Here is a 21815-nt window from a genome sequence, read left to right as displayed (position 1 = left end):
TCGAATCAACAATGTTAAAAAGAAATTAATAAGGGCTGAGGCTGTTTTTAACTCTTAAAATAAGGGGCTCATGCCCCCGCCAAAAAAAAATCATGAGACTGTAGTGCCCCAGTTCACATTTTTAAAATAATTTTTGAAGCATTTATTTACAGGTTCTTTTGTTAATTTGTCAGTGATTAAGCTTTTGAAGGGGAAGTGCACAGAGTTCTGATCCTAAAAGCAACATAAGTGAGAATTATAATTTTTAGTGTCTTCTGTATTTACAAAAGTATTATCATACTTTATATTCAAAAACACATACATAAACATTATTCATTTTTGGAAGGTATGTTCTGTGGATATGTGCTTTAAATTGGGAGTTCCTAGCCCACATTTAAATAGAACCTACTTCTCAGGGAGCATTTGAGGAGCACGTCAGGTGAAGCCCGCCTCTCCCACCCCTCGCCCCAGGGTCTTGTTTCATTTGGCTCCTGCTTGAGTCATCGCAGTCCCCCCAGCTCCGTTTCCCTGATCTTCACACCCTTCACAAAGACCCTGTGCTCTAAGTACTGTTATTGTGCCTCTTCTCCAAATGCAGAGACAGAGAGGTTGAATAATTCCCAAAGGTCACACAGCTAGTGCTCATGGTGCTGGCCCAGGAAGGCTCAAGTAGCATGATTGTGGCCCTGTGTTTACAGTCTCCCTAAGTGTGGGATAACCTCCAGGAGTTTGTGGGGTGGGGGAGCTGTCTGAGACATGCCACTGGTGTTAGGGTATGTGCACAGCATTTAGTGGATCAGCAGGTGAGGAACCCAAGGGGATTGCTCTCTGGGCCTCTCGGTGTCAACCCCCACAGGCAGCAACCCTGATGCTCCAGTTCGGTGGTCTGCCAGCCCAGGTGCTCACAGACCCAGTGGGACGTTCCTCCACTGAAATGAAACCGGGTCTTCTTTTCCCAGTGCTCCCACCCAGAAACTCAATTCATGGGGGAGGTTTTCACTCCTGCAGTTTGATGCGGGAGTGCTTTCTAAACCTCTGGGACCAGCTGCTGCTTGTCAATCCCGGAATCTAACATGATAGGCTTTTTGGGGTTGTGTTTTGTACATGATTATAAACTCAGGAGTTTGAAGTTTTTTAAATCTTTGTGTTACAAGGTGTTCAACAAAGCCTCATAGGTGAGCCTTGCTTTTGAGTATAAGAACATGTAGAAACTTGCTGATAAGGTGAATCAAATTTGATTTATGTTTTAAATATGTATTATTTTATTTAATCCTAAAGATAGAGGAGTTGCAGCATATAATGTGCACGCGTGTTCCTCCCTGGGGTGGGGGTGGTGGGGAAGCGCATCAGTGATTTCCTGTGTTGTAGTCAGGTGTCTTTCACAGATTCGTCAGTACGGATAGTGGTATCTATGCTGATCCGGGCATCCTGTGGCTCTGTACAGAGATTTGGATCAAAGAGATGTGTTCTGGCAGCAGGATTTTTAAAAGATAGGCCGTGATGAGACTAAACTGAGCAGAACAGCACAAGAGGTGGGGTGCAGGAGGAGGGAGCTGAGTGGCCAACCTGAAACCTGTGTGCCCCCCAGGGCCGGGGGCATGGCGCGTGGGCCCTCAGATCACCTCTGGGTAGACTTAGATCACGTCTGTGAGTCAGTCTGGAGCACAGAGCAGACAGGCTGACCTTGAGATCCCTTACCGGAGCTCTGACTGTCCAGCGTGAGCCTGGTCACCGTCCTCTGCGGCAGGAGAGCGAGCAGCACAGAGCACAGGCCTTGTGGAGGTGTGCTCACTCTGCCGCCTGTAGCCCTCCCCCTAACCTTCTTGGTAGGAGTTAGGCGCTTGTTTTCTAGAAAATGACATTGAAACATAGGATGGTTTAGTAAGCTGCCCGAGACCCCACAGCTGGTAAATGGAGGCACCGGGACGCCCCTGCATATCATCTCTCTGGCTCCAGAACCTACATCCTTCCTGCCGAACTTACGAGGCCTCCATGCGGCCAAGGCCCAGCCAGCCAGCCAGCCCTCTTCAGAGGCACCAGGTCCGATTTCTTTACATCGGACGTAAGAAATCTTCTTTTCAGCCAAGAGCTCTTTACCACCTGTTTTGTATTAGCAAAACTCAAGTTTATTGTTTTTTGAAAGGCGAGAAATAGAAAAGTTTCCTCTGATCTGACTTCAGATTAAGAACAAGTTGGGGGTGAAACTCGACTCAGAAAAAGCCATCATATTGAAATATGTAGCTCAATTTTGGTAAGATTTTTTTTTTTTAAGGGCGGAAGCATCTTTAAAATCTCCCAAACTTTGGGTGGCAAAAATCAAACTCCTACACTGATGCTGTACTTCTTTTGTTTAATGATAAAAATTAAAGGCTTCAAAAAAAAGTCTTAAGATGGCTTATTGTCAGAGTTGGTTATTGCAGTGTCTACCACTAAAGGGTGTGACAGAGCATTCTGATTACTTTCTTACTTTTATAAAAGTGCATTGTACAACTGAGAAATCTGAGGATTGTTTTTTTTTAAATGAAGGAGTTACCTTAAATGTCACCAATACCATGGTGACTGTTCTTCCAGCCATCTGTCTGTAAACAGGCAGAGTAAGTACAATTTTTACAACAGTAAGTACAGTTCATGCTAAGTTATCCTAGCGATTTCACACACGTCAAAGGCATAAAGAACCTTTTTAAAATCTTCTTTCCCCCTCGTTTTAAAGAAAGGAAAACCTAACTTTGGAAAGTACAGTGGGACCCAGTCTGTAAGGATGGTCTTTTGAAAAGTGTCTCCATCTGGTGGCCGTGTAGAGTGTGGCCACTGAAGAGTGATAGACATACGTTGTGTTTTTGCAACTCTCTTGGAACTGGTGTCAGTGCCGGGACTGACTTGTCCAGTGATGAATCCAGTGTGGGGCCAGAGAGTGTCCATCTGTCTGTAGAGCTTCACACCACTGCTCTGGTGGGCAATTTTTTATTTCTTTCACTGACATGAATTTTTTATTCAATGTCACTTGTAAATCTACAAAGTAATCATTTTAACATATCCAAAAAAGTATTACTTTTTTTCATAAATTATTTTTTAAATTTTATTGAAGTAAGGGGACGACAGAGGATGAGATGGCTGGATGGCATCACGGACTCGATGAACGTGAGTCTAAGTGAACTCCGGGAGTTGGTGATGGACAGGGGGGCCTGGCGTGCTGCAATTCATGGGGTCGCAAAGAGTTAGACACGACTGAGCGACTGAACTGAACTGAAAGTTGATTTGTAGTGTATTAACTTTTTATGTACAGCAAAGTGATTCACTGATACATATATACATGTAAAATCTTGAAACCGAGCCTCCTGTGTCTCCTGATCGGCAGGTGGAGTCTTTACCGCTGAGCCACCAGGGAAGCCCACGTGTATTTTTCCACATTCTTTTCCATTATGGTTTGTCACAGAATAGCAAATATAGTTCCCTGTGCTATACAGAGGACCTTGTTGTTTATCCATCTTATATGTAACAGTTTGCATTTAGTAACCCCAGACTACCATTCTTTCCTTCCTCTGTCCATCCCCCCCTCAGCAACCAGGTCTGCTGCTTTGTATTTGATGTGTGTTGTATTTCACATTCCACATAAAGCGATATCATCTGGAATTTGTCTTTCTCCTTCTGACTCACTTGGCTTAGTGTGATAATCTCCAGGCCCATTCACGTTGCTGCAAGTGGCATTATTTCATTCTTTTTCATGACTGAGTCAATATTCCATCGCATGTTCGCGCCACATCATCTTCGTCCGTTTATCTGTTGAGAGACACCTGGGTGGCTCCCATGCCCCGGCTGCTGTGAGCAGTGCTGCTGTGGACATAGGGGTGTGTGCGCCTTAATGAATTACATAGTTTTGTCTTTGTCTGGATACACACACAGTACGTAGTGGGACTGCTGGATGACGTGCTAATTCTTAGTTTCCTGAGGAACCTCCATACTGTTTTCCACAGCAACTTCACCAACTCACATTCCCACCAACAGTGTAGGCGGGTTCCCTTTTCTCCACAGCCTCTCTACCATTTGTTGTGTGTAGATTTTTTAATGTGATGGCCATTCTGACCAGCATGAGGTGGCACCTCAGTGTAGCTTTTTGATTTGCATTTCTCTAACAATTAATGTTTAGTAGCAAAAATGGCAGTGAATCTAACTAGGCTGATGTCAGATTAGCACTATCCTGAAAACCAATTTTAAAAAACTGTAAAGTCAGTTATATTCTAGTTGATCTTCACTTATGAAAGACCCGTTTGCAGAGCTGAACCTGGATGTATTATTTCTGAGGTCAGAGTTCTAAATTCATCCTTCTATTTTTTCCATATATTTAAAGTACTTAGTAGTGTGTCTTTTAAAAATAATATTACATCTTTAATGAGAATGACTACAGGTAAAATGTTGTAAGGTACACACAGAAACCAGTGTTGATATTACATAAAACATAGAGATCTAAGTAGAAAACTCTCTACCTCAGGAGAAGTTATTTAAATAGTGGAAATGATTTGTTGTTGTTCAGTCGCTCAGTCATGTCCGATGCTTTGAGACCCCATGGACTGCAACGCACCAGGCTTCCCTGTCCTTCACCATCTCCTGAAGCTTGCTCAAACCTCATGTCCATCGAGTTGGTGATGCCATCCAACTAACTCATCCTCTGTCATCCCCTTCTACTCCTGCCTTCAGTCTTTCTCAGCATCAGAGTCTTACTTTAAAATGTTTTCCCAAAATAAAGTGCAGTTATGTTAACAAAAAAGTGTGATCAAGGATTTTCATGATAAGGCCTTGAGAGGTTGAAATAACATGTCTAAGAAAGGAAAAGAAGAAATGTTCAAAAGTTTGCATCATATTTGTTATGCAGCGTTGTGGGTAAAAATTTTTAAAGTTTATGCCCTTTACTGTTTTTCATTTTTTAAGGAAACACCCTTATGGCAGGACTTGATGGGCTGCAGTCCATGGGGTCGCTAAGAGTCAGACACGACTGAGCGACTTCACTTAGACTTTTTACTTTCATGCCTTGGAGAAGGAAATGGCAACTCACTCCAGTGTTTTTGCCTGGAGAATCCCAGGGACGGGGGCGCCTGGTGGGCTGCCGTCTATGGGGTCGCACAGAGTCGGACATGACTGAAGCGACTTAGCAGCAGCAGCAGCAGCAGACTGGATGTTTTGGGTTGTTTTTTAATGCTCTTTATACTTTAGGATGAAGGGCCTCTGGGGGGGGAGTCAGTGGTAAAAAAAATCAGTGGGATTCTTAAGAATATGTGGGATCAGTTCCTGGGTCGGGAAGATCCCCTGGAGGAGGAAATGGCAACCTACTCCAGTATTCTTGCCTGGATGAAATCCCATGGACAGAGGAGCCTAGTGGGCTACAATCCATGGGGTTGCAGAGTCAGAAATTACTGGGCACATACATACATACAATAATTTGTGATCTGAGCATCTTTTCATGTGCCCGGTGGCCATCTGTGTTTTCTTTGGAGAAATGTCTACTTATGTGTTCTGGTTTTTTTCGATTGGGTTTATTTTGTTGAGTTGTACGTGCTATTTGTATATTTTAGAAATTAAGCCCTTGTTGATCGCATTGTTTGCAAATATTTTCTCCCATTCCATAGGTTGTGTTTTCATTTTGTTTATGGTTTCCTTGGCTGTGCAAAAAGCATGTAAGTTTAATTAACTCCCATTTTTTTTTATTTCTATTGCTCTGGGCGACTATCTGGTAACAAGTTAAACATTAGAGTCTCAATAAGAAACAGAAAACCGAGAGCCTGACTCTCCCAGCTTCTAACACTGTAATCTCGACTTTAACACTATCAAAGGCGTTGATCATAGTGGCCAGGTGATGCTGCCTGAACCTCGTAAAGTTGTCATCAAGGCTTCTAGGAAGGAAGATGGAGACCCCAGGTCATGATTTCACTTTAAAGGAGTTATAGAAAAGACTAGTCACTTGTCCTCTTGCCTCGTGGCATTATATACAAATTAGTTGGGAACGTTAAGAAAAAAGTATCTCTGGAGATACAGTTTCTTATCTGTCTGCATGGTGCACTCAGACGTGGTCTCCAGGTGTGTAAACATGGTCATTTTCCATAAATGAGACACTAATGATTGTATAAATCATTTTCACTTTGTAAAACACCACAGGCAGAGGGGTATTTTATATCTGAACAAACAGCTTTTGACTGGATCATTTCCCCCCTTTTTCCTTTCTTTCCTATGCAGTATATAGTGGAATGTCACGGGATCACCCTTCTTCCCCAGTTCCTGGGCATGTACCGGCTTAATGTGGATGGAGTTGAAATATATGTGATTGTTACAAGAAATGTGTTCAGCCACCGTTTATCTGTATATAGGAAATACGACTTAAAGGTAAGATTTTTACTTTTTTGTTCATTAAGCTTGTTCATCCATGTTGCGTGTAACTGATCAGGCTGAGCACTTAAGAGTCACCCAGAGCTGAAAGCACTAGGCAGCCAGCAGTGCACTTCGTGTTATGTGAGGATCTGGTGGCTCAGATGCTAAAGCATCTACCTGTGATGTGGGAGACCTGGGTTTGATCCCTGAGTAGGGAAGATCCCCTGGAGAAGGAAATGGCAATCCACTCCAGTGCTCTTGCCTGGAAAAATCCCCTAGACGGAGAAAACTGGTAGGCTATAGTTGATGGGATTGCAAAGAATTGGACACAATTGAACAACTTCATTTTCTTTCTTTCTTATTGTACCTATGAGAGATCCCACATCTAATTTATTGAGCTAGTATGTGTTGAACAACAGCTATGTGCCAGGCTCTGCTTTTAAGTGCTAGAACAGTGTGATGAACAAAACAGACCAAATCTGCCCTCAATGAGCTGACATTCTGGTGGGCAAAGACAGATAAGTAAGTCACATGGTGTGCTAGGAACTGATGAGTGCCAGGGACAGAAGAAAAGACAGGAAGGATGGGGAAAGGATGCAGTTTGGAATCAGGAGGTGAGGGACAGGCTGTTTCAAGGATTTGGAGTGGGAGGTAGCCCACTGGAGATTCTGACTGTGGAGTGGGGGGCTCTGACTTCTGAGGTCACTGATGTAGACAATGTCTGGGTCAGAGGCTGGCATACTACAACCTGCCCGCATGGCAAGTTCAACTTGGCCATTTTTGTAAATAGCTTCTCTGGAGTCCCACGATGCCTGTGGTTTCTCTGTCATGTGTGGTTGCACTGTAATAGCAGGGTTGAGTAGTTACCATAGAGACCATTTTGGACCGCAAAGCGCAAAACACTTACCCTCTGACCCTTTCCAGAAAAAGTCTGCCAACCTCTGGTGTTCATCAGTCTCAAATTTTTTGATCTCAGACTCCTTCACACTCTTAAAAGAGGACCCCCAAAAGCTGCATATGTAGGTTACTACTAATACTTACAATGTTAGAAATGAGAAAATTTTTTAACTTAGTTTTTTTCAAATAGTAAAACTATTAATGTTAGCATATCTTTATGAAAAGTATCTTTCAAATCAAAACGTTTAGTGGGACAGGTGGCATTGTTTTACGTCTTTGCAGATCTCTGTGATATCTGCTTGGTGAGAGAGCTGAAATGTCCTGCCTGCTGCTGCTGCTGTCCATCTGCGGTCATGTTACCTGATGTGTATGAAAAAAATCAGACCTTACACAAATATGTAGTTGGAAAAAGGGAGGTGTTTTTAAATAGCTTTTTCAGAAATTTGTGAGTGTTTTTCTTTGATGGCACACCTAGACCTGATTGGAGAAGGAAGTGGCAACCCACTCCAGTACTCTTGCCTGGAAAATCCCATGGACGGAGGAGTGTGGTAGACTGCAGTCCATGGGGTCGCATAGAGTTGGACACGACTGAGCAACTTCACTAGACCTGACAAGTGGTAATTTCTCAAAGCTGAGTTACAGTGTGGAATCTGAAATCACGTCAATGAACTTTTTAAAACCCATCAGTCTGTTTGCACGCATTGATCTGAGTACATCATGCTTTCGTCATTTTGAACAATGGGTTTACCGACTTATGAGCTCTTCCAAATACTCACACGTTTCATTAAACAGTATCAAGAAGCCACATTAATATCACCACCTGCCTCATTAGAAATGCCTTTATATATTGAGAAGCTGTCACGCTCAGGGTGGTGGATACAAGTTTTTTAAAGTTTTCATTTTCACTTGAAAGCTTAAATTTTATCAGTGGGTTTCCTGTGAAATGACAGCACAAAGCTGAGCCAGCAGCGTCACTCCTGTTTGAACAAGTGCCTGTCAGATGCCCAGAATGGAATAAACAGGTTCCAGTTGTCCTTTCATGTAAACGATTTCTGGAAAAAAGTAGCTAGTTCAGCTCATAACTCAAAACCATCACCAAGATAACTGTCCTTAAACGTACCTGCTTTATCAACAAAAGACCTTTGGGCATGCTCCCTACATAGAATATTCAGAAGGTACGTCATCCAGGGTCAAGATTTAACAAAACAGATGCCACTGCTTCCTCAAGGATATGTCATATGACGGACTCTACTGATACCATTCGGTGCCGCTGCTGGCTGTGTGCTACGCTGCCAGCAGTTTTCCCCAGCATTGTTTTTGCAGTATCCATGTAAATGTCAAGGCAGAGACTGTCTCCGCATTATTATACAGCTACTTTAGACTTGCAGCACCCCTGGGTGCTGAACTATGCTTTGCGAAATGTTGGTCTAAGGGAGGGGAGATGTTCCAGGCTTATCTCTTACCTCTGGAGTCTGCTCTTACCTCCAAGTCATAGCTGTTTTGTTCCCTGGAAATCCCAGCAACCCTGCAGGGCTCTTTGGAACCATCTCTCTCACAAGGCCCTTTGAAGTGTTCATAGCTCGTCCTGTTGAGTACTAGAGGTCTATCGGTCTGACTCTTCCACATCAGGAGCCCCACGTGCCAGTCTTGCTACGCGTTAGCTGTGTGCGAGATGCTGAGCCTGTAGGAGCCACAGTTCCTTCATCTGTAGAACAGAGATGGTTTTGCCTCCCTTGCTGGGTTGAGAGGATTAATGTGACATGTTTGTGTCACGTCCAGCATAATACATACAAGAAGAGGTGGGTGAATTTTCGTTCCCATCCATTCTACTAGTAAGTTTCTTAAAGACAACTGTTTTTGGTCCCACTTTATCCCCCTGAAGTACTTCAAATAGTGCCTCATTCAAGCAGACATCTAGTAAGCATATCTTGATGTAAATTGCAGATTGGATATTATGGTTTTAATTTAACGTTGGATGTCCTGATTTCATCTCCCTTTTTAGCTTATAGAATAAACTGTTCTCACCAGTACTTGCCATCATGAGTGGTGAGGGAACCTGGGCACGTGGCATCATTTCATGGCTCAAACTCGTTGGCTTTGACTGACTTCTCTAATTTTGTTTTTTTAAATTCTGAATGAATTTAAATCTGGATGAGTTTTTCCAGGCTAATGATCTGCATTTACATAGAGATGAAGCATCACTGAGAATCAGAAGCAGAGTAAATTATATTGTAAGGAGGGGGAAAATACACGGAGACTAAAAACTTGGTTAAAGATACAAAAATAATTTCCTCCCTTTGCCCATTAGCATAGGAACTGCTCGAGTATTACAAATGCAGCAGCCAGGTATTATAAGTATTTAATACTCGAGTATTCACCCCTCCCTTCTTTTAAAATAAAGGAACATTCTTTATTAGCAGTCAGTGTGTAAAGGAAGATATTGTGGCCTGAAATCAAGACCCTATAAAGGAAGAAAAACAAACCATTGCAAGTGACAGCTGCTGGGCTTGGCTGGCCAGAGGGCTCTCCTTCACGGACAACTCCCAGGGAGTTGTTGGGTCAGCTTTGTGCTTCTCCAGCGTGTCCCCAGAAGCTTCGAGCATCGTCCTGGGCTGGCCCAGCAGGGTCTTTTAGATCCACCAGACCTGGGAACACTGAGCGTGGGGATGATGATGAACTGGCACCAGGGAGCCCCTGGGTCAGGCCTGGCCCCTTTGCCCCGTATGAGGAGTGTCTCCATCTGTGAACTGCAGGCGACACACACCCTAACTAATGCCTAAGCTGCTTGAAGGCAAGATGGTCACAGAGTAAAAATGTTAAGCGTGGCCAATCTAGAAGCTACTTTAACATTTCCCAAGTCACATACACATTCTCTTAATGACTGGCTAATACAAGTATTCCAGGCCAGTAAACGTGTATTTAACAGACAAGTAGGCAGTTTGCGCCACTGACCTCTGGTCATAGTTTGGGTGTCTGGTGCTGGGCTGTGATCCTTCCCCAGCCGTTTACCCAGCAAACGTGGGCGCCGCTGCATGAGATACTGTGACGGCCACCAAGGAACACAGAGGAGGGATGCTCATTGTTGTTTCATATTATCAAAGTTAGGGACTTACTGGCCACTCATTTCCTAATCTTTCTTTTGCATTAAGATCTTTCACAGACAGAGGACAGTCTCCGTTCTTGAACTCCACCCTAAAGCCCTACCGCTCCATCAGCATCTAAGACAGACTTGGTCGTGTTGGACAACACAGAACCCAGGGCATTATTTGAAAACCAGTGCAGCAGAGTAGGAACTGCTGCGACCAAAGCTGTGTTTTCTTCCACTTATACCTTTTGTGCTCACCCTAGAGGCACAGAAGGGGTGCGAGTAGGTGTGTGTGTGAAGCGACCGCCAACGTGAAAGGGGCCAGAAGGTCCCCACTGGCTCAAGGGGGAGTGAGGAAGTAAGGTCATCAGGAACCCTGAGCCAGTGAGATGGGCTGTCGGGGGCGAGGGTCCCCACCTACAGGACGCAGTGTGGGAGATAGGCCGTCGGTGCCCAGTGGTCACTGCAGCCAAGTGATGGCCCACTGTACTTTGAAGACCCTCAAACCAACCATTTCTGGTGACGTACGGAAGAGAATATGGTCTGACCCTGAGTTTCAAAAGGCATCGCTCACATGACTGTCGGGTTTTTTGATTTCCAGGAGGACAGGAACCAGGGGAAAGACGGCACAGGTGATACCAAGAAGGAAAGGGCTGGAGACAGAAACCCCCACAGAGGGCGCAGTGCACGCTCGCTCAGGGAGGGGGCGGAGCACAGTCCCCGCTCGGCTGTTTCGGAGCTCTGCCCTGGGGTGTTTGCAGGCTTCACCTGAAGCCGATGCCTCGCGTGTTCTTACTCTCATCGTCTCTGTTTTAGGGCTCCACAGTGGCCAGGGAAGCAAGTGACAAAGAAAAGGTAAGTGCCTGGTGTCTCTCACCTTGGTCCTCGGCATGGGGCCCAGCACCTGTTAGTTCTGTCTTCTCCTCCTCCTTCTGGTTCTTGTTTCCCCTCAGCTATGGTGGGAAGCTCTTCGTCGATCTGAGGAACACTCTCCTCCAGTTCTCTCCCTCAGGTTAGCTGCCCCGTTGAACAATGAAGTAATTAGTTTGAAGTGTGGGTGAAACATTTCCCACAGCATGACCTTGAAAACACAGCCATCATCGTGATCCAAACAGGTATAGCTCAGCACCTGGGTCGTAACCCCACTTTATGACTGACAGGCCAGGTGTGACCCTGAGTCAGTCTCCTTGCCTCCCCGAGCCCCAGTTTTCTCACCTATAAAATGACGGTGTTGAGCTTCATATTCACCTGTAAAATGTTGGCTTAATGGGCTTCAAACTCCTTTCGAACTATAAAATGTTAAGACCCATTAGAACATTTTTTGTGTATAACAACTTAGGGACAGACGAGGAGACGCCTTACCTTTCTCTGAGACACTGGACTTTAGGTAATACTTGAACCACATTTTGTTGATTGTGCAGGACTCTAGACAGATTCAATGGGAATCAGCTTAAGAATTTGGGAAGCGGCTTTCTGTGCATAAACCTAAGCAGCCTGAAATCGGGGCGTGTGTACATGAACGGTTTAGCCTCAGCTATTCCTCATCATGCTGAGGTGCCTTTTCTTGACCAAACCTTTTAGAGGCTGAGCTCAAGGTTTTTGTTTCTAAATTAAATTCTTTCAGGCTTTGGGTTTGAATTTTATAGATTTAAAAATCTTTTGCTTATTCATCCAGAAGTTTGTGAACATCTATGTCCTAGCTACTAACATCTACTGTCCTGGCTTCAGGGACTAAAATAATGAACCACACAGACATGCCCAACCAAGCGACACACACATTAAATAGGAACTGACCGTATCAAGTGATAAATGCTTTGATAGGAAACACGTAGCAAGGAGACCTAAATCTGGCTTGGTGGTCTTCTGGGAAGAGCTGATTGGAAACCTGAAGGATGGGTAGGAGTTACCTAGAGGAAGAGGCAAGAAAGAGCAGTATGAGCAAGGGTACACAGATGGGCAGCACTTGGTGCTCTTGCTGGAGGATGAGGTGAGACAACCTTGCAGGACCATCTGGAGAGGCTGCTGAAATAACCCAGAATAGATGGTGGCCTGACCTGGGGTGGGAGAAGATAGAGACTTAGGAAGAAGAATCCACAGACCTCAGAGAGTGAACGAGGGAGGTGAGTGGTGCCAGAGAGTGTATGTGGAGGGAGGGCAGGGTTAAGGCAACTCCCAGGTTTCTGGTTTGGACAGTGGCGTGGGTGGGAAAAGGGAGCAGATGGAGTAGTTGGAATTGTCATCTCAGCATCAGAACAGACGTCCAGTTGGCATGAGAGGCTGCAGAGAGGGCTTCAGCTGGGAAAGGGGGCTTGGCAGCCTCCTGGGAAGGATGACCAGAGGCAGGGCAGCATTGATGAGGTCATGCAGGACTAGCCTAACATGAGAAGGGAGACACTCACTCAAGCCCAGGAAGTACAGGGAGTCCTGGACAAGATAAACCCAAGGAGGAACGTGCCAAGACACATGGTAACCAAACCGACAGAAATTACAAAGAAAAAATATTAAAAGCATCAAGGGAAAAGCAACAATTAACACCTAAGGGAACTCCCATAAGGTTATCAGCTGATTTTTCAGCAGAAACTGCAGACCAGAAGGGATCCAGCAATGTTCTCATTCAGATTTGATAGAGAAATCAGAAACTTCACAGACAAGCAAAAACAAAGAGAATTCGGCACCACCAAATGAGCTTTACAGCAAATCTTAAAGGAATCTCTAGGCAGAAAAGAAAAGGCAACTAGAAAAGAAAACTATGAATGGGAAACCTCACTAGTAAAGGCAAACCTATGGTAAAGGTAGGAAATCACCCCCACACAAACATGACGTCCAAATCAGCAACTGTAGGAGAGAGGAGTACAGTGCAGGGTATTGGACACGCACTAGGAATTAAGGGACAAGCAAGTTAAAACAATCTTGTATTTATACATAGACTGCTATATCAAAACTTCATGGAGACTGCAAACCAAAACTCTACACTAGATACACAAAAAAGAAAAAGCAATCCAAACAAGGGAAGAAAAAAGACCTGCAAAAACAAATCCAAAACTATTAACAAATTGAAAATAAGAACATACATATTACCTTAGGGACTTCCCCAGCAGTCCAGAGGTTAAGACTCCACCTTCCAAGGCAGGGGACATGGGTTTGATCCCCAGTTGGGGAACTAAGGTCCACATACTTTAGGGTGCAGCCAAAAATTAAAAATAGTAATAATTACCTTAAATGTACATGGATTAAATGCTTCCACCAAAGGACATAGACTGGCTGAATGGATCCAAAAACAATATCCATATATATTCTGTCTATAAGAGATGCACTTCAGATCTAGGAACACACAGAGACTGGAAGTGAGAATCAACAAAGGTATTTCATGCAAATGGAAATCAGAAAGGTAAAATAGTAATACTCATATCACATAAAATAGACTTTAAAATAAAGGCTATCATCACAAGAGACAAGGAAAGACGCTATATAATGATCAAGGGATCAATCCAAGAAGAAGATATAACAATTGTAAATACATGTGTACCCAACATAAGAGCACCTCAATATACATAATAGCCATATAAGAGGAAACTGACAGGAACACAATAATACTAGAGGACTTTAACACTCTATTCTCATCAATGGACAGACAGGTCATCCAGACAGAAAATCAATAAGGAAACACAGGCCTTAAATAACACATTAGACTTAATTGATATTTATAGGACATGCCATCTGAAAGCAGCAGAATATACTTTTCAAGAATACGTGGAATATTCTCCAGGATAGATCACATCTTGAGCCACAAGTCAAGCCTTGGTAAAGCCAAAACAATTGAAATCAGGTATCTTCTCTGATCACAATGTTATGAAACTAGAAATCAAACACAGGCAAATAACTGTTAAAAAAAACAAACAAACATATGAACACATGGAAGCTAAATGATATATTACTAAACCAGTGGATCACTGAAGAAATCAAAGAGGAAATAAAAAAACACCTCTAGATAAATGACAACAAAAATACCACAATCCAAAGCCTACAGGATGAAAGCAGTTCTAACAGGGAAGTTTACAGTAATTCAGTCTTGCCTCAGGAAACAAAAGGGGAAGGGAAGAAAAAAGACCTGCAAAAACAAATCCATCCAAATCTCAAACAACCCAACCTCTTACCTAAAACAATGAGAGAAAGAGGAACAAATAAAACCCAAAGTTAGCAGAAGGAAAGAAATCATAAGATCAGAGCAGAAATAACAATAGAAAAGATCAGTGAAACTAAAAGCTGGTTCTTTGAAAAGATAAACAAAATTGATTGAGAAGAGAAGGGGAAAGGGCTCAAATCAATAAAACTAAAACTGAATAAGCAGAAGTTACAACTGATACCAGAGAAATACAAAGAATCATAAAAAATACAAGGAATCATAGACAACTTATATGCCAATAAAATGGACAGCCTAAAGGTAATGGACAAATTCTTAGAAAGGTACAACAGACTGAACCAGGGAAAAATAGAAAATATGAGCAGACCAGTCACAAGTACAGAAATTGAAACAGATTTTAAAACTTCCAACAAACTAAAATCCAGAGCCAAATAGCTTCACATACATATAGAGAAGAGTTAACACCTATCTTTCTAAAACTCTTCCAGAAAATTCCAGAAGAAAGAACACTCCAAGTCCATTCTCTGAGGCCATCACTCTGATACCAAAACCAAATATGCCACAAAAAAAAAAAAAGAAAATTACAGGCCAGTATCACTGATGAACATAGATGCAAAAATACTCAACAGAATACTAGCAAACCAAATCTAACCGTACATTAAAAGGATCATACACCATGATCAAGTGGGATTTGTCCCAAGGATGAAAGGATTCTTCAATATCTACAAATCAATCAGTGTGATACACCACATTAAAAGACTGAAGAAAACCATATGATCATCTCAATAGATGTAGAAAAAGCTGTTGACAAAATTCAGCAGCTATTTATGATTTTAAAATGGGCATGGAGGGAAATTAACATAATAAAGGCCATATATGACAAATTCTAGTTTCAAGATAATTAGTACACCAAGGGAACATTTCATGCAAAGATGGACACAATAAAGGACAGAAATGGTATGGACCTAACAGAAGTAGAATACATTAAGACAAGGTGGCAAGAATACACAGAAGAACTGTACAAAAAGATCTTAATGACCCAGATAACCATGATGGTGTGATCACTCACTTAGACCCAGATATCCTGAATTGTGAAGTCAAGTGGGCCTTAGGAAGCATCACTGCAAACAAGCTAGTGGAGGTGATGGAATTCCAGCTGAGCTGTTTCAAATCCTGAAAGATGATGCTGTGAAAGTGCTGCACTCAATATGCCAGCAAATTTGGAAAACTCAGCAGTGGCCACAGGACTGGAAAAGGTCAGTTTTCATTCCAGTCCCAAAGAAAGGCAATGCCAAAGAATGCTCAAACTACTGCACAATTGCACGCATCTCACACGCTAGTAAAGCTAGTGCTCAAAATTCTCCAAGCCAGGCTTCAGCAGTATGTGAACCATGAAATTCCAGATGTTCAAGCTGGTTTTAGAAAAGGCAGAGGAACCAGAGATCAAATTGCCGACATCCGTTGGATCATAGAAAAGGCAAGAGAGTTCCAGAAAAACATCTATTTCTGCTTTATTGACTATGCCAAAGTCTTTGACTGTGTGGATCACAACAAACGGTGGAAAATTATTAAAGAGATGGGAATACCAGACCACCTGACCTGCCTCCTGAGAAATCTGTATGCACATCAAGAAGCAACCATTAGAACCGGACATGGAACAATGGACTGGTTCCAAATTGGGAAAGGAGTACGTCAAGGCTATATATTGTCCCCCTGCTTATTTAACTTATATGCAGAGTATATCATGTAAAATGCCAGACTGGATGATGCAAAAGCTGCAATCAGGACTATAGGAAGAAATACCAATAATCCCAGATATGCAGATGATACCACCCTTATGGCAGAAAGTGAAGAACTAAAGAGCCTCTTGATGAAAGTGAAAGAGGAGAGTGAAAAAGCTGGCTTAAAACTCAACATTCAAAAAACTGAGATCATGGCATCTGGTCCCATCACTTCATGGCAAATAGATGGGGAAATAATGGAAACATTGACAGACTTTATTTTCTTGAGCTCCAAAATCACTGCAGATGGTGACTGCAGTCATGAAATTAAAAGGTGCTTGCTCCTTGAAAGAAAAGCTATGGCCGACCTAGGCAGCATATTAAAAAGCAAAGACATCACTTTACTGACAGATGTCTGTAGAATCAAAGCTATGGTTTTTCCAGTAGTCATGTATGGATGTGAGAGTTGGACCATAAAGAAAGCTAAGCACCAAAGAATTGATGCTTTTGAACTGTGGTGTTGGAGAAGACTCTTGAGAGTCCCTTGGACAGCAGAGATCCAACCAGTCCATCCTAAAGGAAATCAGCCCTGAATATTCTTTGGAAGGACTGCTGCTGAAGCTGAAACTCCAATACTTTGGTCACCTGATGTGAAGAACTGACTCATTTGAAAAGACCCTGATGCTGGGAAAGATTGAAGGCAGGAGGAGAAGGGGATGACCGAGGATGAGATGGTTGGATGGCATCACCAACTGGATGGACATGAGTTTGAGCAAGCTCTGGGAGTTGGTGATGGACAGCCCAGCATGCTGCAGTCCATGGGGTCGCAAAGAGTCGGACAGGACCAAGCAACTCAACTGATGACAAACTCTCAGCTAATACTGTTCTCAACAGTGAAAAGCTGAAAGCATTCCCTCTAAGATCAAGAACAAGACAAGGGTGTCCACTATTGCCACTTTTATTCAACATAGTTTTGGAAGTCCTAGCCATAGCAATCAGAAGAAAAAAAATATTAAAAGTAATCCAAATTGGAAATAAAACTGTCACTGTTTGCAGATGACATATTACAGAAAATCCTAAGGATGCTAACAGAAAACTACTAGAGCTCATCAGTGAATTCAGTCAGGTTGCAGGGTACAAAAGTAATAACAGAAATCTCTCGCAATCCTATATACTGTCAACAAAAGAACAGAATTTAAGGAATTTAAGGAAGCAATCCATTTACCATGACATCAAAAAGAATAAAACACCCAGGAGTAAGCCTACCTAAGGAGGCAAAAGACCTGTAATTTGAAAACTATAAGACTGATGAAAGAAACATAAGATGATACAAACAGGTATACCATATTCTTGGATTGGAACTCTTCCAGGAAAACACAGGTAGAACACTCTGACATAAATTGTAGCAATATCTTTTTTGATCCACCTCCTAGAGTAATGATAATAACAAAAATGAAAATGGGACCTAATTAAACTTGAAAGCTTCTGCACAGTAAAGGAAATCATAAACAAAACAAAAAGACAACCCTCAGAATGGGAGGAAATACTTGCAAACAAAGCAACTGACAAGGATTAATTGCCAGTGTATACAAACAGCTCATGCAGCTCTATTAAAAAGAAAAAAAAATCATAAAATGGGCAAAAGATATAAATAGACATTTCTCCAAAGAAGATATACACAGATGACCAAAAAGAACATGATGAGATGCTCAACATTACTAATTATCAGAGAAATGCAAATCAAAACTACAATGAAACATTACCTCACACCAGTCAGAATGGCTATCATCAAAAAGTCTATAAACAGTAAATGCTGGAGAGGGTGTGTAGAGGAGGGAATCCTCCTGCACTGTTGCTGTGACTGTAAATTGGTTTAACCACTATGAACAAGGGACTTTATGCAGGTTCCTTAAAAAACTAAAAACAGAACTACCATATGATCCAGCAATCCCATTCCTGGGCATATATTCAGAGATAACCATAATTCGAAAAAATACATGCACCCCAGTGTTCATTGTAGTGCTAGTTACAATAACGAAGATAAAATCAACCTAAATGTCCATCCACAGATGAACGGATAAAGCAGATGTGGTACATATATACAGTGGAATGTTACTCAGCCATAAAAAAGGCCAAAATAATGCCATTTACAGCAATGTGGATGGACCTAGAGATTATGGTAAGTGAAGTGAGTCAGAAAGAAAAAGACAAATACCATATGTTATCACTCATGTGGAATCTAATATTTTTAAGTGATATAAGTGAACTTATTTACAAAACAGAAACAGGCTTATAGATTTCAGAAGCAAACTTAACAGTTACCAAAGGGGAAATGTGGGGAGGGATTTATTAGAAGTTTGGAATTAACATACACATACTACAGTATATAAAATAGATAACTGTTAATAGCAAGGACCTACAATATAGCACAGAGAACTACTCAATATTCTATGTGGGGAAAGAATCTGAAAAAGGATCAATATGTTTATAACTGAATCACTGTGCCATAGTCCTGAAACCAACACAACATTGTAAACCAACTGTACTCCACTGAAGTTTTTTTTAATAAATAAAAATAAAGAAGTGAGGCAGAGAAAGGAAACGGTGGCTCCTTTGACAGTTTATATTTTTATTGTGCACCGGTGACTATATTTTCACACTTCTAACCTCTGTGTAAATCACCCTGAAGGCACCAGCTTTGACCCAAAACAGCAGAAATGACGGACTGTTGGCTTCCATGTTGCTATATAAACGTTTCTTCCAGGTGCCGAAGACTCAAGTGGGTGTTTAAGTTTTAGTCCATGAGAAACTCAGAGACTCACTATTACTAGGATCTTCTCCTAGGAGAAAATAACCTGGGCTGTTTAAAGGACCACACACTAGCATTGAAAGAAGGCTTTCTCAGCATCATCAAAAGCTGGCCCCCAAGTAAGCTATGGATAGGATGCCATGAGCTACACCACAGGGACTGCTCTGCTTTGTTCTGAAGTCTCTTGTGACTACAGCCAGCGGTCTCTGCACCACTGCCCCAATTTTGATCTCTTCAGGTTCTAGCTCCAAGGGCTTGCTTGGTCTGCTCTGACAATAACCAGTGCCAAGAAAGACAGTTACAGCCAATGGGGTGATTGCCTCAGAATCCCAAATCCTAAAGCAAGAACGCATGTGAAGGAAAGCCACAATGTTTGACATGGCCGTGACGGTTCATCGTCATCTGTCTGCCCCTCCCCATCTCTGCCTCTAGGACCACACGCTTCCCAGGCACCCCGGCACTCGCCACAGCCCCACTCCCTGCCTCACCAGAAACGTTCAGCCTTTTATTGGTATAGGTTTCTGTGACAAGACAGGAAATTACAGAATGTGTTTGACAGAAACCCAGTTTTCTGAGGATGCTTCTTATCATACATTGAATGCATGCAAACTATTCCTCAAAACATCTCCTGGGAGGTGGACGTCAGAGACAAGAGGGACCTTGAGAGTCACAGTCCGTTTCCCTCACCGCACGTGTGACAGATCCGAGACTCGGGAGCCTCTCTTCTCACACTGCATCACACAGCTGTTGGCAGAGGCAAAACCTTACCTGGGCGGGGGGGTTGGGAGGGGTGTATTTTTTTCTATTAATCTCAATATACTGGGATTTAGAAAGGTATATAATAGTAGCCAATGTTTGTTGAGCATATACTATATGCCAGACCTGTTTTCAGTTTTCCACAAATTTGGCTATGTCATCCTGACCACTACCTTTGAGATGGGGGCTATTGCTACTTCCTTTGTGTATATGAAGTTACTTGACAGACAAGCTCTAACCTGTCCCACAGTTCTGACATGACAAAGCCAAGTTTCCAGTCTACAGTGCACATTTCTAACCTTCTAAATGTTTAGGACTTCCTTTAAAATAAAAAAAGAAGGGATTTATTATCAAAAATTCATATTAATCCCATGAAGATGAACAAGGAAACATTCCACCACATTTCACTGACAAAATCATGTAACACAAAACAGTACGGTGCTATGACAATTCATTGAGTCTTGATTTAAAAGTTTAAAAAGTAATGAAATGACTTCAAACCATGTTGGCAAAAACAACCAATTCATATTTCTTCCATTTGAGATGTATAGTTACTTCTGTAAATATAGTCTGTATTACTGTATCTTACACTATATAAACATTAAGACTGTTTCTACAACAGCCCCAAGGAAGACGTCAATGCTTTCTGCTCCTTTCTGGGCTTGGGGTTCCTGATAGCTCTTCCCTCCAGGAGCAGCAGCTTCAAAATGCCATCCACCGCTCCCCCACCACTTCTAGCTTATAGGTGCTCACTGGGAAAGGCTTAAAGACATGGGATGTGAAAGTAATTAAAACTGGTAATTGATGGAGACTCTGTGTGCTTTGACAAGAGAACATCATGCCTCTCTGATAAGGCAGTTTGTTTATAAAAGCTAGCAACAACCAAAGTAATATTTACTAAACTGTAATACATAAAGATAAATGAAATGAATCAATGGAGCTGAAGTCTTAAAAACTTTGGATTTTTAAACTCAAAAAAATTACCTTGCTTTCTTTTTTCTGTCAATTTTCAGGTTTTCTTTCCATGATCAGTAAATATTTTTGACTCTTCTGAACAGCATGCTCTTGTCTTTATAAATAAAACCATAAATTATCAAAATAATCACTTATCTCTGGTCAGAAATAATTGGAAAAGGCTGAAAATATTTTCTACATTCTAGCCTTTTATAAACGAAATCAGATGGTTTGCAAGAATATTTTCATTGCAGTCGTATAATCATTTTCTGCAAAATTGCAAAGAACAATTTTCATGGAGAATCTCCACTGACGTGGCTTAATTAGTAATCTGGATCCCTAATTTTTCCTTCATTTGCGTCACTGTAGTTGTTTTAATTTCCCATACTTTTCACTTGTTGATGACAAGTTTTCAAACTGTCATTTCAAATATTTCATGATATAGGTGCAGACAAGTCTCATCCCTACGATTTGAACTTGACATGTAATTAGTGTGATCTGCATTAGCATAATAATGAATATGGAACTGAGGAAATAAAGAAGCTATTTTCCAACAATAATGGAATCACTTTCATGGCAACAAGTATCAGAACATGCATGTACAGATGTCTTGAATTTAAAAAAAAAAAAAAAACAGAATGGTGCTTTAAAAAAAAAAAAAACGTTGTCAGATTCTGACAGCTGCTATGACTTGTTTTATTCTTTAATTCTTTCCTTTATTAATGGAAGGGCATCTTCCATTCATGGCTCCAGCAGTTTTGCCCCCTCTAAATGAGACAGAAATGCGAATCTCCCTGGTGGTCCATCTTTTCACAGCTGCGCTGCAATTCCAGTGTGACATCAAATTAGTAATTATAGCTGAGCAGACCGCTTTTTACAAATGACAGTCTTAGCATGCTGCCAGCAAGCAAGCTACCCAGCAGGGAATCTGGACAAGTAAAAGAAAACATAACTGGACTCACTTGATTTCTAGGGGATTTGACCTGACTCTTTAAAACGCCCATGTTCTTGAGAGAGTGAGTGAGGCCTGGGGATTTACACAAATATGCATTTTGTTCATCGTTCTGCACAGTTCTCAAAACTCCTGTCTGGTTTTATTAAGTAAAGCCAAGCCTGTGT

At 42.0% G+C, this 21815-nt stretch overlaps 1 protein-coding gene and 1 long non-coding RNA gene across 6 annotated transcripts in view; one reads left to right on the top strand and one right to left on the bottom strand.

The window, feature by feature from the left end:
- PIP4K2A (phosphatidylinositol-5-phosphate 4-kinase type 2 alpha) overlaps nt 1–21815 on the top strand; it is a 181839-nt gene that overhangs the window by 136288 nt on the left and 23736 nt on the right. For all 5 annotated transcript variants that reach the window (XM_004014221.6, XM_060397330.1, XM_060397332.1 and 2 more), the window contains 2 exons: nt 6202–6348; nt 11132–11170. In XM_004014221.6, the coding sequence (XP_004014270.1) occupies nt 6202–6348; nt 11132–11170 (186 nt within the window). The remainder of the gene's footprint in view (nt 1–6201; nt 6349–11131; nt 11171–21815) is intronic.
- Nucleotides 7338–19675, bottom strand: LOC121816308 (uncharacterized). The gene is made up of 3 exons (XR_006055828.2): nt 11193–19675; nt 9714–9884; nt 7338–8935 (listed from the first exon to the last, which is right to left on the bottom strand). It is a non-coding gene; the product is annotated as an uncharacterized LOC121816308 (long non-coding RNA).

This window comes from Ovis aries, chromosome 13, assembly GCF_016772045.2.
Source record: "Ovis aries strain OAR_USU_Benz2616 breed Rambouillet chromosome 13, ARS-UI_Ramb_v3.0, whole genome shotgun sequence".
In the NCBI taxonomy this organism is placed as follows: Eukaryota; Metazoa; Chordata; class Mammalia; order Artiodactyla; family Bovidae; genus Ovis; species Ovis aries.
This window is presented reverse-complemented; position numbering and strand designations above follow the sequence as displayed.